This window comes from Ailuropoda melanoleuca, chromosome 11, assembly GCF_002007445.2.
Source record: "Ailuropoda melanoleuca isolate Jingjing chromosome 11, ASM200744v2, whole genome shotgun sequence".
Lineage (NCBI taxonomy): Eukaryota > Metazoa > Chordata > Mammalia > Carnivora > Ursidae > Ailuropoda > Ailuropoda melanoleuca.
The window spans coordinates 39,782,974-39,800,473 of NC_048228.1; the positions used below are offsets into that span (position 1 = coordinate 39,782,974).

Below are 17,500 nucleotides of genomic sequence, written 5' to 3' on the forward strand. Positions count from 1 at the left end.
CTGATAGGAATTAGAAAAGGGAAACGAAATAGTCTGTCTTACTGATCGGGTTTAAAGTTGACCTAGCAGACAAGCTGCATAAAAACACGACACTTCAAGAAAGCCCAACAGAATCCAGCTCTAGAACCCCTTCTTCAAGATGATCTTAAACTTTTCAAGAGTTTTTTTCCTTCAATTCAAAGTACAAACAAGGATCATCATTTTCAGTTTGAGGCTATCCTGAAACTTATAAGCAGAGCGTCCTTTCCCTCATTTACTCTCGTACTTTTGCAGTACGCTGACCTAGAAGCAGATGCCGTGCCAAGGGGCAGAACACGTGCTCTGTGCAAACTGGCCCGCTCATCAACAAATGGCAGGGAGCACAAACCTCGTTTCAAGCTTTTCTTAATAACTTTTTTTTAAAAATCAGATCTACAACAAAGTTAATGTCTAAGTTTACACAAGGGATACAATTACATACACCCAAGGACTAATGTCACTGCTACTGTTTTTAACTTCCTAGCAACTAATCATTTTTCCTACCCTTAAATAAAATATTAGCCTTTTAGAGACTTAGAGAATATCTCTTTTAAATTCCTACTCTTGAATGTTACCACATCTATTAATCACAAAAGAACTCTCTATTTGCAAAACAAGCTACCGTTTATGAGTAATGGACACACTCAGATAGTTTTAACACCATCTGACAGCAATGTTGTAATTTATAAAAACATAAGTAGAGTTTCTAACATTAAAAAAAATCATAATTATATGTATTGAAACCTAAATGGTCAAATAAAGAGATGCCTGGGCTTTGTTTGTTGGGTCTTTTGTTGTTATTACTCTAAAAATAAATCTACCCCAAACACAGAAATTAATCCTGGTGTCCTTTATGTAACCTTCCATATGCTTAGAGGTATTTTCTGCCATGCTGTTAAGAAAAAACAAAATATTTTATCTAAATGTATTTATGCTTTGTAAAAGTGGTCTTCACTTTAACTGGTTTCCTGTGAGGCATTCTGCATTAGCTACATATAAGCAGGAGTCCTGAAACAGCACAGTTGTCAGTTTAAAAAAAAAAAAAAGCTTTACCCACATCTCTACGGAATTTATGAAACTAAAGATGAATAACCCAACAAATCTGGCCATTCCAAACCTTCATAAAAACCTATCCTTCTAAAACAAGGCTTCTCAGCCTTGGTGCTATTGACTTTGGGGCCAAATAATTCTTTGTTGGGTAGTCAGGATTGTGAGGTGCTTCACAGCATCCTTGGTCTTTACCCACTAGATGCCAGTGGTACCTGCCCCCCATTGGAACAACCAAAAAATGTCATTGCTAAATGTCCTCTCGGAAGATAAATCAGCTTGGCTGAAAACCACTGTCCTAAAAGACCAACATCAGCACAATCCAGAATACTTTTCCCTGGAGAAAAAGGCTAAATATTAAATCTGGAATAAACTGGATAAGCTCATTTCAGCTACCCTAATGATACAAGTAAATGACGTGGCAATCTCTAGCTGTAACTGAAGAGTTTCCGAAGTGACCTCTTGCAATCCAGTTAGGGACATAAATTTTTGGTGGGGGAGGGAGTGGGATTCACACACACAACTGAATTTAAATCTTCTTGGGATTTCATTCACCCGATCACTGGCAAAAAAGGGAATGAGAGATGGTCAGGACTTGGGATCACCACAGATCAAAACCCACGACAAGAGCCTTCTGCTGCATGAGGTTCCTGGGGGGGATATTTGCAGAAGGGGTAAGGCCAAGCAAAGAAACACTATTTACTACCTGGAAATTCAGCCCAAATGTAATTTCCTGGTGAGCTGAGTTAGACCTAAGTCCAAGGATCTCCTGAAGCTTCCTTGGAATGTCCCCCTAAGCTCACTCTTTTTGAGAAAAGAAAAGCCTATGGGAAAACAAACCAATGAAACTGAGGAGACTACTTAAAGAATTAAGAATTTAAAAACAAATACAGTATACATGTTGTGGTAACATTTTAGAATACCCTAAGAAATCTTACTATTGATTACATCAAACTCTTTCTGGGATGGCCTCTCTCTTACCTAATCTGCTTCTTTGCCAACCAGGAATGAATCAGCATTGCCCTTCCTGACATCCTCCCATTCATCATTATTAGGCATTCCAATTTTTGCACAAATCATCAGCTTATCCACTGAATTAAGGCCAACCACCATCAAAGAGAACAGAAGTCTTTCACAGCTTTTGCTGACTAAGTACTTGCATCACATGTAGGTACTTTTTTAAGATTCTAAATCACTTACTTTTTTTCAAGAAAACTTCCATTCCAACAGGCTGCAGAAGATAAGATCTGAACAACACCACTGCTCAGAAAGAAAAAGGTAGGCAAGCCTTTAATAATTATAAAGAAATGGCTATTCAAGCCTCAACAACAGGTTAGTCATCTATTCCAGGATTTCATTAATAGCAGCTTTCTTACCCAGATGAATTCTTAGAAAATATATATTTGCTGTGGAGAAACACTGTGTCTCAAAATGGATAAGTACTTAAATTTTCCATAAGTCATGTTAAAATCAAAAGTACCAAAGCTACTGAAAGAACAACTCTTGCACCTGAGGATGATCTTGAACATTCCTCTACCATCAACCATCTAAAATACTCCCCAGCTCATCTCCAAACATATAATCACAAAAGAAAAGCTGAGCTATTATGTCCCAAACACAGAAATTGTCTTTGCAAAATAATAAATGAACAACCATTTCCTTCTATTGTGTTTCCTGTCTGAGAAAGAAACTGAAAATAAGTGAAATGAGTGTTTACTCCTATTACCTGGATAACAGAGGTTCTGGGAAAACAGCTAGTTTCTGAGGACCCAGAAAGAAAGTGTGTGTGAACAGTCCTGGACCCTCTCAGTTAGTATATGGAAAAGGGAAGGAATACAACAAAAATGTGGTTAAGGAGGGGGTTGCAGTAACTTCTGGTAATGCTAGAATCTGGGTCAAGAAAGTTCTCTAGAAGGGCGCCTGGGTGGCTCAGTCGTTAAGCGTCTGCCTTCGGCTCAGGTCATGATCCCAGGATCCTGGTATCAAGCGCCACATCGGGCTCCCTGCTCAGCGGGAAGCCTGCTTCTTCCTCTCCCACTCCCCCTGCTTGTGTTCCCTCTCTCACTGGGTCTGTCTATGTCAAATAAATAAAATCTTTAAAAAAAAAAAAAAAGTTCTCTAGAGATCATTTCTTCCATCCCCTCATTTTATAAATAAGAAAACAGAGAATGATTAAACTGTCAAGGCCCCAGCAAAGGGAAAGCCACCCATCCCTCCCACGATGAGTCTTAGTCCCCTTCTCTCACCCCTACATCCTCCCAGCCCGCATTCTCCATTAGAGCCACCTATGGTTAGAGAAATTCTGAGGACATGAGCTGCTGGAAGGCATTCCCAATGATCCCCTGTTGCACCCCAAAGTTTAGGGCCCTGGCCATTTGCCATACTATAATCTATGTCATAAAGCAAGATGTGTTATAGGCATTTCAGTATATAACAGTGAGGACACAGAGTGTGATTCACTCATTCCCAAATATTAGATTCTGCAGAAAAATGGAAATGCTAAGGGAAGTCAATGAAAATGCATAAAAATGTGCAGGACAAAATTCTCCTTTAAAATAAACTTGATAAAAGGCCTCAATCCTTTTTACTTTATTTTCTCAACCTGACATTAAATTACCATCTCAGCTTATCATTTTGAATGTGAAACTGCTAGAAATTTTTCAAGATTAGGTAAGATAACAGCCATCTTACTTTTGGGATACTTTGGGATATGTGTATGAAGAAACTCTTGGGGGTAAACAACCGTAATACTGAGCTTTTTTTTTTTTTTTTTTAGCAAAAAGGCCAACTCATACCTTCATCAGTAGGATTTTTTAAATCTGAACAAGGAAGTTTAAGGGACACACTCTGAGAGAATGGGGGGAATAACCTATTATGTTATCTGTGGCTAAGGACACCAAATCCTCAAGAAATATGTACCAAAAAAAAAAAATGATTCCCTAAAATAAAACACTCCGTGTATATTTACAACCTCAATATGGAAGTAAGGAAAATCACTAAGCTAGAATATTCCAACACACTCTGGAAAAAATAAGATGAAAACAAGCAGCCACATACTTGATTGTATTTGCATTGTTGTGTTCTGAGAGTTTTTGTCTCCAAACTGCTATGGTTTCATCATTTATTAAACTGGTGTAATGTGCTTGGTTCATCGTCCTGAAGTCAACAGCAGGGGAAGAATTCTGAAGGATTAAACAGAACAGTAAAAAAGAGAAATTACGTACGATAGAACTTTTCTCTTTCTTCTAACATATTCTCCATTTTGGGTTTTACAGGAGCTGGGGTGCACTGCCCACATCCCCCTCTTCACTCCCTCAGCTGCTGAGTGTCAGCTCCTGACAGCTCCCAGCTGGGCTGCTCTCTGGAATTTCCGGGACTATGGGTTCACCCCTTCAACATCCGGTAGCAGGGAGAAGTATAGTACAAAGGCCTAGCCCCCTTTTCACCAGCAGGACTGGTGAAGAGCTGTCCCAACTTCAGAGCTCCCAAGGACATTGGCTGAGGTCTCTGTTACACTGACCCACAGTTTTTCCCCCTGCCCAACCCTGCCTCCTTCATCCCTAAATAGACGTCCTTCTAGAGCACGCTACCCCAAAAAACTTTCTCAACATAAATCTCAGTCGCAGACTGTTCACCAGAGAAACAACCCCAATATGGCTTTTCCACACTTCTTCCCCCTCTGCTTTGCATCACTGTAACATCAAGGCTTTTAAGGTATTAATCGTTTGCCATTAACTATTCACCCAAATCTGACAAAACAGATTATAAAAAAGTTCAGTTATAGTGTATATTGCAAACAATCTATGAAAACTTAATGCCTCTTAATTTCTCGTTCCACGTATATAATTACACATTTTTAAGAAAGGTGGCAGAAAGGACATACCAATAATGGCCTTGAAAATTCCCAAAGCTGCGCGTTATACATCCTTTCTTTATTCAGAGAGCTAAAAAAATATAAGCACTTTTATCTTCTAAAATGTATCTTATTCAACTGATATTTCCCAAATCCTGTTTTGATCTAGAACTAAGAAAAAGTTGAAAGTGCTTTATACCCCCTATAACTGTCACTAGAAAAGAGAGAAAAAATTATATTAAACCATTCATCCGTCAATTCATAAGATGATTGTTTTTTCCTCCTTTGTACTGACACACAAAAACACAACTTCCAAAGTAAATTTCCTTGGTTACTTCCCCATAGTTGTGAGTTAAGATATCATAATAAGCGGAAAGGAAGGGGGCATGTAACAAATAACAAATTGGAGATGTTTGCCAATGTTTTTGATCCTCTGGGCCTTGATCATTACTAAAATGGCCACAGACATTTATGAGAGAACAAAAGTCATCTTGAGTGACACAGGAAAATCACAGGACAAAGCGGACACCTGAGCACATACAAGCAAGCCTGCCTCTTCACCCTGGTCTTAAAACTACTTTACATTTTCATTACTCTCTCCACTCACCGGGGCAGCTGAACAGACTCTAACACATACTTACAACAAAATATAAACATGGAACTGCTTTCTCATTCTTCATCGTATGTCCAATAAACTACAGGTGACTTGAATGAAGTATAACCTCAGAATCACTTAAAGATCCAAGAAAAGGCTACCAATTTTCCATGTCTTCTAATTATATACAGGCCAAAAACAATTTTTTTTTTTGGAACTAGGGTCAGTGTTTCCCAACTTTGGATCACCAGAGCTTTCAAAATCTTCACCAATGAAATCGGAATCTCTAGAGACATCAGTGGTTTTGTTTTGTTTTTTTTTTTTTAAAGCCCCTAGGTGATTTCAATGGGCAACCAAGGTTGAGAGTAACTGTTGGGGAAAAAGAGAATTATGTCACCTAGTAGGCTCGCAGGCATGTGCATGCAAACACACACACACACACACACACACACACACCTAACATCACAACCACATTCCCTCTTCAGTCCTATCCAGCAAACAACATGAAAGGAAAAGGGGGGGCTATGCTTTGCACTGACTAAATTGCCAACACGTGGAATCCAGGGTAGCAACGCCGTATCTGTACACAGCTCCTCTCCTCCTTTCTTCTACCTCAGACCTGGCATTAGTTGAATGAGTCGCATTTATAAAAATGGAGCCTGTCACAATACAGATGCTTTCTCTTAGGTCGTTAAGTGATTCTTCAAGTGTTATGGTAACGGGGTAAGCACATGATTTGATCAGTCTCTGTATCTAAACAAATATCTCTGCTTAACGGCGTAAATAAACACATACTGGCTTTAGTTTTAAAGGGAAAGAGCAATACCTTCCTAAGTGAGGGTCTGTTTTTAGTTTCCTTTTTGTTATATTTTTAATGCATGCCACTCTCACCAGGTGTTTAACTGCCCTATTTATCTGACGTTATTTTATATCCCTTTCATCAATGTTTTGTTTTCCAGTCCCAACAGTGCTGATTACAATAAATTGTGAATCCAACCGCTTAGATCAGATACCGTATTTATAAAAGTAGCAAAACAGAGTTTTACGTTGGCTTTCACAGAAAAATTAAAATTGGATAATATTATTCAAGTCAACTTCTTAGGGAAATGAAAACGTCAAACTCTACTTATGGACAAAAAGTTACTATCCTGCAGAGATTCAGCGCTTTTTATATCTCACTTCACTGGCGTTTTGAAGAAATGAAAAATAATCTTGGTTTTCCTCAAGATTTCTCTGTGAAGCACTGAAGATGGGCCTAAAATAGGTCTCAAGCAGCAGTTCCAAATCTCCCCAGATGGCAGCACTAAACAGAACCTTTTCCAGGCTCCTGACCTGGAAAATATCTAGTTGTCAGTTTCCACTGTCCAGCCTGCAGCCTCCAGCTCCAGCACAACCTCTTGTACCAAATCACAGAATCACACTGCCTAGAAGGCAAGTACATTGTGTATTTAAAGATGGCAGAGTATCAGACGAATGGGGAGAATTTCCAGGACCCAGGGGGGCCCTTGTCCCCATAGCTCCTATTTTCTTCCCAACCAATTCTGATTCCTCTATCATCACAAACAGCCCTTCCCTGCCCTTCCGCAAGAGGGTAAGGACCCATGTGCAATATATGGTTGGTCCTCCCTACCTGCTGGTTGAGTAAAAGTGAGTGGGCAAGGCGATGGGGAGAGAAAGGGAAGGGAGGGGAAGAACAGGGAGGGGAGGGGTGGTGTAGGGGAAGCACAAAAGCAAGGAAGGGAGTGGAGGGCGGGACTGGAGGAGATTATGCTAAGTGACATAAGTCAAGCAGAGAAAGACAATTATCATATGGTTTCACTCATTTATGGAACATAAGAAATAGCAGGAAGATCGGTAGGAGAAGGAAGGGAAGAATGAAGGGGGGGTAAACAGAAGAGGGAACGAACCATGAGAGACTATGGACTCTGGGAAACAAACTGAGGGTTTCAGAGGGGAGGGGGAGGGGGACTGGGATAAGCCGGTGATGGGTATTAAGGAGGGCACATATTGCATGGTGCACTGGGTGTTATGCGCAAATAATGAATCATGGAACATTACATCAAAAACTAAGGATATACTGTATGGTGAATAACATAACATAATAAAAAATTACTATTAAAAAAAAAAGAAAACAATTCTGTGTCCCAGGTTTCAGAATGATTTCCCTTGTCCAGGAGGAGGGAAGGGATTACAGCTCTGTCACAAACACCTGGACCATATTCTCCTCTACTTTCAACCCTGAAAGATACCAGAACATCATTCTTCCTGACTTAGCCACTACAGTGACGCAGGAGACGATGTGAAATTTTAGTGTGGTGCTATGAGCAGATGATAAATAATAAAGGATATTTGAATATTATGTCATCTCTTTTATATTTAGTATATACTCTGTAACATCAAACAAACGCAGTAAGTACTCAAGTACCTAGCATTTGTTGCTACCTAATGAGGAAGAAAGGGAATGTCAAATAATGCCAAAGTAAGTACAAATTCTCTAGGCCTCCTTAAATATCTTTTGGAACAAATGTAGACATAAACAAATAATTTTAAATTATGAATCAGAACTCTATGATTAATATACCAGGAAAATTATTGGCACTTCAAGGAAGCAAAACGGAGAGAACATCTTCAAGGCCCAGTAGGCTTACCTTAATAAGATAAAGTTGGTAGAAACAAAGAGTCATATTGCTCTCATGTAATTATTTATTAAAATAAATACTGATTCATCATTATTCCACCCCCAAAATAATAGTCGAAAGAATTTTTTACCTCATATTTGGAGCAAAGTACAAAAGTTTGGTCTCCTCCAGAGAAGATCTGCTTAACAATATGATATTTAAAGCGATCTGTCAAAAAAAATTTCAACAGCATATTTTTTAATAATTAAGCTTTTTCCTTGATCCCCTTTTCTAATATTCCAAAATATGCTTCAGACTGGTTTCCCATCCATTTTATTTATGTCAGAGAAGAAACCTTCTCTCCTGGCTCTGTGCCCAAAACTGTTTCTACTTCAATTAAAAATAAATGTACAAAATGGTATCCTCCCCTCCAACTCTACCCCCACCCCCTCCCCAACTGCCAGCTAATCCTGAGGTAGTTTCCATTTTTCTTTTTAACCTTTCCAGCCACTGATATGAAATTTAAAACAGTCACTAATATCAACGGTAACGTGCCTAAGAAATAATTCAACATCCAAGTGTAGTGTGCTGTAGCCCCTTAGGATGCAGCTTGTCATATAAGGACCTCGTTTCCTACTCCCTGCATTATCTCCCATCATGTTGTATCCACGGTGACCCTCCAATCCCACCACATTGCTTTCATTCCGAATATACCACACTACTCCCTGTCTGTGCATCTTTTCCTTCCACCACCCCCAGTGCACACTGGACTTTCCACAAGGGCGCCTCCTAGAGCACAGATGCGACAGTGCTCCTGCAATCGTGTGATTCTGTGGTACTCACCACTGCCCACTCCCTCACAGTCCTCTACCTGGCTAACTCCAAATCAGACACAGCTCAAACTTCCTCTAACCGTAATACTCCTTGATGTCTTCCTCTGTGCTCCCACATTACCAGGAAGGGTCCTAAAACCACAGCATGTACATAATGAATTGAAATTTACCTACTTATGTTATAGAATCATGTTGGCAAACATCCAAACACAAATTTATGATCACATAAGTTAGGTTCTAATTAAACTTCAAAAATTTGTGATTTCAAATTAACCTGTACAACACCTGAGTTTATGAAATTGCTGTACTTCTCACATACGTGCATTCCTGGCATGTCTGTAATGCCTTGGCGTAGAAGAAATTCACAAATTACAGAGAAGAGGACACCTAGCCATTCTTGCACATCATCAAAACCAAACCTTATTTATTTTATATTTTAAGTTCCACTACATTTTTAGATGCGCATATATTCATTCCAAAAATCTTTCTTGACTGAGAAGTCTGTGCCAGGCCTTGTGCTGTATGCCAGATTTACAAAGAAGACTCAGTCCCTGCATTTAAGTTTCTTACAATCCAGCAGGAAATTTATGGTAGTTATTGTTTAAAAAAAAATCCTACTCAAGCCATAAGTCACTTTATAGTCTTCAAAATCAAGATTATTATTAAATTACTTCTTTTTAATGACTCTCCAGCTTCTTGTCAGCAGCTGGATTTATTATTTCAAGTCATTTATACTGAGTGACTGACTTCCTTATTCTGATTTCCAACGAAATGGACACGTTATTTAACTATTTTTTAAGAGAAGAAAACAATGGCATAAAAAGAAATCATGTCATGTTATGACCAGAATAGCAAAAGTAAAGGGAAAGTAACACAGCACAAGCATTAAGAGCACAGGCTCTAGAATGAGGCAGACTTGGGTTTAATTCCTGCCCCCAGAATCTATGCGATGTTGGGCAAATTACTTAACCTCCTTAAGACTCAGTTTCCTCATTTCCAACATAGAAATAATAACCACTAATTCTTAAGGTTGTTTTCAGTGCTTAGCACAAGTAATGGAGCTTGGTTAAGCATTCAATAAACATTAACTTCCATTATCAGCAATAATAACAAATAAAATTTATACACCACTCCCAAGGTCCTTAAGGCCAAAATAACTTTTTTTTTTTTTTTTTTTTTTGCTTAATCTCAATTGAGATCTCTAGGATGTCAATTATGGAACCTCATGCGTAGTGACTACTCAAATAATTGTTGATCAATGTTAAAAGATCTCATACTCATTTCCTCCAGAAAACCCCAAGGTAAAATATAGATATGTGTTCTATAAACAATTTTTTGTTATCATTTAAAATACCATTACAGTGAATACCAATGAAAATCACTCTTACCGGCTCTGGCTGAAAGCTGGCCACTATGAGCAGCCCAGTAACCTTTCACAGGGGATGGGCACTTAACATTACAAGTGTGTCCCGTTCCTAATTGACCTCTTGCTCCACAACCAAATGCATAGATGAGTCCAGAAGAAGGCACGAAGGCTAGGGTGTGTTGTCTGGGGAAAAATAAATTCCCTTATCAGCATAGTTTCTACTGCTAGGGATATACATTCAGACTGACTTTTAACCCTCACATGTGAGCACAGCAATGCCTACGGGTGCCCCCTAGAAGTCCCACCCCACACTGACTTGTGACTGTTTTTGTAGCACCTGGCTCTCCATAATCTCTGAGACTCTAGGCAATAAGGAGGGTGGCAAGACTTGGAAAAGGCTGAAGGGCCTGCTGCATTAGGCCTTTGAGATGACAGGGAAGAAGCAGGGTAGACCAGGCAAAATTTCCACAAAGTTCTTTGAGGCTCTCTCACTTTCCTTTCTTCGTGGTCTTCCTCCCATCCTGCTAGTCTCACGTCCCCATCTTGCTCCACTCATCTAAAAACCTGTCCTTGCCACACTCTGCTCAGATCAGACTTTCTCTAAACGTTCCTGTGTATGCAGTTAAGATCTCTTAAAATGCTGGTGGATAGAGGGGCACCTGGGTGACTTAGTGCCTTCAGCTTAGGTCGTGATCCCGGGGTCCTGGAATGGAGCCCCACCTCGGGCTCCCTGCTCAGCAGGGAGCCTGCTTCTCCCTCTGCCCCTCCCCTGCTCATTCTCTCTCTCCCTCCCTCCTAAATAAAATCTTTTTTAAAAATGCTAGTGATTGGGTCTAACCACACGCTCTGTCACTACAAAGACAAGCTTCATTTCTAGGTCTTACAGACACTAGGAGGCTCTCCAGGGCACTCACCGGCCACAAGCAATCTGCGTTACTTCACTGCCCATCAGCTCCAGAACTCTTCTTGGATTAACCTCATCGTTCATGGAATCATGTCCGAGTTGCCCACAGGAACCGGCACCAAAGGTAAACACACCTCCACTCTAACAAGGAGAAAACATGGCAATGACCGCATTGTATCTCTGAGTTTGAGTACACTTCTCCAAAAGCCCCTGTATGCAAGATCTGTATCACACAGTCTGTACAAGAACACGACCTTCACTTGATCCTTCACCAAAATGCCCTCTCTGGAATGTTCAGTAAGTAGAAAAATAATAAAAAAATAAATTAAGACTACAAGTGTATGGAACAAAGACAGCACTGCTCAAGGGACCACGTACCATCTGTAAATTCTGAAGGTTGTTTAGAAGCACAGTGATGTGCTGAGAAGCAGAACAAAATGAGGAGAAACAGAGCTAGGCGAAAGGAGATGATTTTGCACAATCGCTCATACATGAGAAATTCTATGCTCCACAAACTCCTTGGTAAGTTAGCTATGCTTTTAACAGCTGTACTTGAACGAATGCTAAGGCATTTCATTGAAGTGAATCTATAACTATTTGTTCAACATAAAAATAAATTTCCATTCTCTCTGCACATGACAGTTTAGAAAAAAGAGGTTGATAATTTTAAGACATTAAGTCATTGCTCTGTATTTTTCACAAATTGAAATTGTTTTAAAGGAACACAGAATGTTGCTATATACTATATTTTAAGGTTATAGTGAACTATTTTTAAACACCATCACTACTCTAAAAGACACTATCAAAACTAATCAAGTAATGACCATCATCTGTGCCATACCTAACACCAAGGCATCACAGAACAAACCAAAACACTCTGAGTCCCCTACCTTTGTGAGGACTGCCGTGTGTTCTTCTCCACAACTAATATAGACGACTTTTTGCGTTCGTAAGAGTTTCACATGGCAAGGAGACTCTCGATCTAAAATAAGAGAAAAATCAGAATGCCACTACTATTTGTCTTTGAGATGAAATATACACAATTATCTTAGCAGGAATTTTGGGTCCCCTTGGATTCCTGACCCACACATTCAGCTTCCTGCCTGCACATCCACTTGAATATCTAACAGACATCTCATTGTTAATACATCTAAAACTTAACTCATGGTTTCCCCACACTCCCCAACACTGTCCACTCACCACCCCCAACACACACACAGTTTCCCTCATTCCATAAATGGCAACTTCATCCTTCCACTTTTCCTGTCTTTACTTCAACCACACACCCAACAAAGAGCAAAACCAAGTGGCCCCACCGTCACAGCATATTCAAACCCAACTTTATTCCCACTGCCTCCAAACTGGTCTTTCAGCCTCCCCGGGGCCTGCGCTAGCCAAAGTTCAATTGGATCGCGCTTCTCCTCAAAACATTCAGTGTCTTCCCCTTTCACTGAAGGAAGCCAAACTCTTTCCTTTGCCTTCCATGGCCTCACATCATTGGACCTATACTACCTCTCTGACCTCCAGCTCTGCTGCTCTTCCCCTCGCTCATTCCACTCTTGAATACACCACCTATCTTCCCATGTTAGATGCTCTACACACCCTGTTCCCTTTGACAGAAACATTCTTTGCCCAGATAGCTACATGTCCCTTTTTTCCGACCTGACCTCCTACGGGGCTCTGCTCAAACATCTTATCAAAAAGGCCCTGTCTGGAAACCTTATATAAAACAGGAAACTGTCCTCTCCAACATACTGACATACTATACTGACATACACCCAACTGATATACTCCACTTCTACCCACTAGCATGCAATCTCCATTAAGTCAACAGTATTACCTGTTTTGTTCACTGCTGCACCCTTAGAACCTAACACGGGGCCAGCACACAGCAGATGTTCAAGAAGCATGTGGTAAACAAATGAATGTGCTTTTGAACTAAAGAGGTACATATGAAGAGTTTACTTACCTTCCTCATCACTGAGCCCTAGCTGCCCTGCATTATTCATCCCCCAGCCAAAAACTGCTCCTGAGAGAGACAGGGCAAAGCTGTGAGCTCCTCCTGCAGCCACCTGAGCCAGGGGGATGCCCTCCAGGGACCTCACCCTCTGTGGGCTGGCTTGGGAGGGGAACTCCTTCCCCAGGCCCAGCTGCCCATGGCTGTTCTTTCCCCATGTGAAGAACTGACCGTCTAAAATAAAAACAGGATAACTGGTATTACCAGACATGATACAAATTCCATTCACAAAAATAACCTCATTAGAACAATCTAGTTACCCAGTAGAAAAATTTGTTAGTTACTCCCCCTCAACCTATCAAACCCTCCTGAGGGCAAGGGACAGAGACACTTCATGCTATGAAGACTGCCAAAACCAAAACTCCATTTGCCATTACAACAGAGAGGTAAACTGAGTCTTACTGCCCTTCAAAGGTTACTAACATTTATACAAAGAAAAGAAAAAATTAAATGTTTAAGTCAATTCAGTGGTGAATAGGCCAATTACCAGGCTTATATCCAGTAAGGGAGCTGAACTAGTTCTAACCACACCAAGATCATGAAACCCAGGGCTCAGGAGGTCCGGCTTCGACTTGGATGATCTCAAGGAGCGTCAAGCACGACGTGCTGGTCCAGATTTCCCCTCAAATTTATTCCAACATGGAATAAGGTATTATTTGCCAGCTTAGGTTTCCCTAACTCCCTTCTTTTCACTTATTTGGGAGCTTGATAGTGGAATGTCACTTGAGAGCGACTATACCTAAGAAAAACCAATCTTCCATATGTTCAAGAGCACTGAGGTTCAGTCCAGCCTCGTTCTCATCCTCCCCAAGAGAGCAATGATGACCACCTTCTTCACTGTCCACACCCTGAAAAACGTATGAGCTGCACAAAGGCTGAGAAATGCCACTGTCCAACAGGACTGCACAGACCCTAACCAGTGAGTTAAAAGGTGCCCGGGTAGATGACGAAATGCGAAGAGAAAGGGTTACCAAATTAACATAATATTAGCATACATTTCAATGTTACATTACCAGCGGCAAGAGCCAAGCAATGCCAGTTGCCACAGGAAACTTGCAATATCGTCTGCTGGTTCAGCTTTTGTATTAACCTGAAACAGAAAAGGCTTTCTTAAGAAGGCATTCACAAACAGTGAGCAGAAAAATTCCCAACAGTTGTAATAAATAACATCTTTCCTAAAAGACTTTTTCAAATCAAATACATAATCCTACATGATCTAATTCTATTAGGCCTTTCACTAACTTCCTACCTCTTAGGCAGTTACTGTTAAAAAACAAAGCAAAATAAAACAAAAACCATGTCTGCGCCTAAACCCATTACCACACTCTGTTAATCCCCACCTTGTCATCTCCAGTCGAGGGACAAATGGAATAAGCTACAGAAGAGAGATCCCTAGGAATGTGGTTGCTGTCTATATGGTTTTCAAAATGAGGGCAATGCAATGATCCACCAATCCCACTTCTGGGGATATATCTAAAAGAACTGAAAGCAGGGTCCCAAAGAGATAGCTGTACATGTTCAGAACAGCATTATTCACAATGCCCAAAAGGCAGAAGCAACTCAAGTGTCCATCAACAGATGAATGGAAAAACAAAATGTGGTGTATTCATACAAGGCAATATTAAATCAGCCTTTGAAAGAATGGAAATTCTGACATATGCCACGATATGGGTGAAACTTGAGGATATTATGCTAAGTGAAATAAAACTTTATGAATGCATTATGAGAGATACCCAGAGTAGTAAAATTAATACAAATCAAGTCTGATGCTGCTCGCCAGTGGCTGGGAGAGAAGAAATGGGAACTGTTATTTAGTGGGTACAAACTAATTTTTGCAAGATAAATTTTTGGTAATTTCTGGAGATTGTTTACACAACTATGTAAATATATTCTACTGAACTATACACTTAAAAATGGTTAAGATGCAAAATTTTATGTGAGGTATATTTTACAATTTTTTTTAATCACAATTTTTAAAAACAAGGACAAAACCCAGATTCCCTAGGACGGTACAGAGGAAGATCGTAGGAGTACTTTTCAAATCCTGCTCCTCTGCTTGCTCATGTGAAAGACAGGAACAGGAAGAGTACTTATTTCACAGGCTGTGGTAAAAAAATAAATAAATAAACGAGAAAAAATCCATGTAATGTGCTTGGTGCTGCCCAACAGAATTGGGCACCTGGGAATATCTCCTGCTCTCTCCTGGAACAGCTTGCAAGCTGCCACGATCCTCTTCATTCAGTCTATGCCGTGGGAACAGAGGAGTCAGATGGACACACTCTCAGGAGAGGGGCACCTTAGAAGACAGATGCCCCGTGGGGGAGCAGGAGATTATTTCGAGTGACAAGTAGATACTACTTTCGTTAAGGTTTTATTTTCTCAGATACGGAAAGCTTACAAAACAGAGTTCACATGTGCATTTAGTACCAAATAGAACCCAACTATTTTTTATTGAGATAGCTGCAGATTCACATGCAGTTGTAAGAAATAATTACAGAGAGCCCTCGTATACTTTGTCCAGCTCCCCCCGCCGTGGTGATATTTTGTGAAACTATAGTATAAAGTCATAACCAGGATACTAACAATACAATCTACAAAACCTTATTCATACTTCCCCAGTGTTATTTGTACTCAATTCTGTGTATTTATTTTACCACCTGTGCAGGTTCATGTACCCACCACCATAGCCAAGATACAGAGCAGTTCGAGCACCATAAGGATTCCTCACGCCGTATTTTGTATCAGCTGCTCCCCTCCCCCATCTCTAGTCCCTGACAACCACTAACCTGCCCTCCATTTCTAAAATTCTGTCATGTCAAGAATGTTATAGAAATAAAATCATATAGTAGGTGACCTTTTGGGACTGGCTTTTTTGCCTCTCAGAATAATTCCCTGGATATTCATCCAAGTTGTACAGGTATCACTAGTTTGTAGAACCCCACTATTTTTTAAAATTGGATAATGCATTACTGCCTAGGGGGAACCAATGTTTCAGAAATTTTATGCAGTAAGAGTCCTTTTTTTCCTGGCCAGTTTCCACTCAAATTCCCCACGATTCTCCCTTTATGGGTCAACTGTTACCCTTGTCACAACCTTCATAACCACAGTTACAGAAAGGAAGCAGGTCAAAAGAACAAAGAAACAATAGGAAAATTATAGCCTCGAGGTGGAGAGGAGGGATATACAAAGAGTGCAAGCATATAATGTGTTTTACTTATGCATCTCATTCTCTCCTCCCAGGAATTTCGTAAAGATACACAATACATAACTCCACTTTTAAGTTAAGAAATCAAGGCTTAGATAAGTTAAACAATTTGCCCAAGGTCACTCACTAATAATAGTACCAGTATTAGAATGTGAGGGCTGTTTGACTTCAAAGCTATGTTACTTTCCACAATACTAGGGTATGAATTAAGAAATTTATTTCAAGTAAGCTGTAACATAAAATTATACACAAACCAAAGCCTCGGAAGTCATCCCTAATTTAGACATGACTAATGAAAATTAAATTGTTGCTACAACACAGGTTACTTCATTTTTAGAAATGAAATGCCACTAAAAATTTTTGAGTCTCTGATCAACAAGTAAAATATTTTTGTCAGTTATGTTAAAAATCTTCTCCTTAATATTCACATAATTTCATTAATATATATATATAGTACCCTTTTTTTATTGCCACTCCCTCTCTTACCCAAAATTCAACTAATTTTTGGAAAAATGAATCCAAAATATTACCTGTTCTAAATCAGGAAATGAATCAAATCACTCTTACCTCCATGTTCCACTTTTTCTTAAAACAGCTTTTGATTAAAGTGACAAAAATCTACGAAGGGCAAAAAAGGAAGAGGAAGAAGAGTATTTTGTCCTTTAAAGGGGACAATAATTGGGCAGGGGAGGAGAGGCCATTTCTTAAACAGCCTTGTAACAGCAATAAACGTGCTGGACACCCTCAACAACAGTGATGCAAAAATGAATAATCCAGGTCTCAGGTCATCCAAAGTTCCCAGCTTAGTATGACAAACAGTCATTAAATAAACAGTTACAGAGAATGTGACAAGGACAACAGTAGGGGTGTGCTCTATGTTTGTAATATAAAAGAACAAGAATTAAGTGATGGCGATAAACTAGTGGCCTCTTTGATCACCAAGAACCCTCCACAAACGGAGACTCCACCCCCCAAAAAGGGCACCTGGAAGTAACTTCAGTGTTTTGGATGTTTACATAGTGGTGAAGCATCTGTTAGGTACTT

At 39.9% G+C, this 17,500-nt stretch overlaps 1 protein-coding gene across 8 annotated transcripts in view; it reads right to left on the minus strand.

Moving 5' to 3' along the window:
- The window catches only part of HERC3 (HECT and RLD domain containing E3 ubiquitin protein ligase 3), a 118,187-nt gene that overhangs the window by 45,251 nt on the left and 55,436 nt on the right, over positions 1–17,500 (minus strand). For 7 of the 8 annotated variants that reach the window (XM_034671526.1, XM_034671522.1, XM_034671524.1 and 4 more), the window contains 8 exons: positions 14,265–14,341; positions 13,204–13,425; positions 12,125–12,216; positions 11,245–11,375; positions 10,353–10,513; positions 8,283–8,359; positions 4,123–4,247; positions 2,266–2,325 (listed from right to left, as the gene is read on the minus strand). In XM_034671526.1, coding sequence (XP_034527417.1) covers positions 2,266–2,325; positions 4,123–4,247; positions 8,283–8,359; positions 10,353–10,513; positions 11,245–11,375; positions 12,125–12,216; positions 13,204–13,425; positions 14,265–14,341 — 945 coding nt within the window. Of the gene's footprint in view, positions 1–2,265; positions 2,326–4,122; positions 4,248–8,282; positions 8,360–8,974; positions 9,097–10,352; positions 10,514–11,244; positions 11,376–12,124; positions 12,217–13,203; positions 13,426–14,264; positions 14,342–17,500 lie in introns of those variants that run through there. The other variant, XM_034671529.1, reaches the window with a different exon arrangement.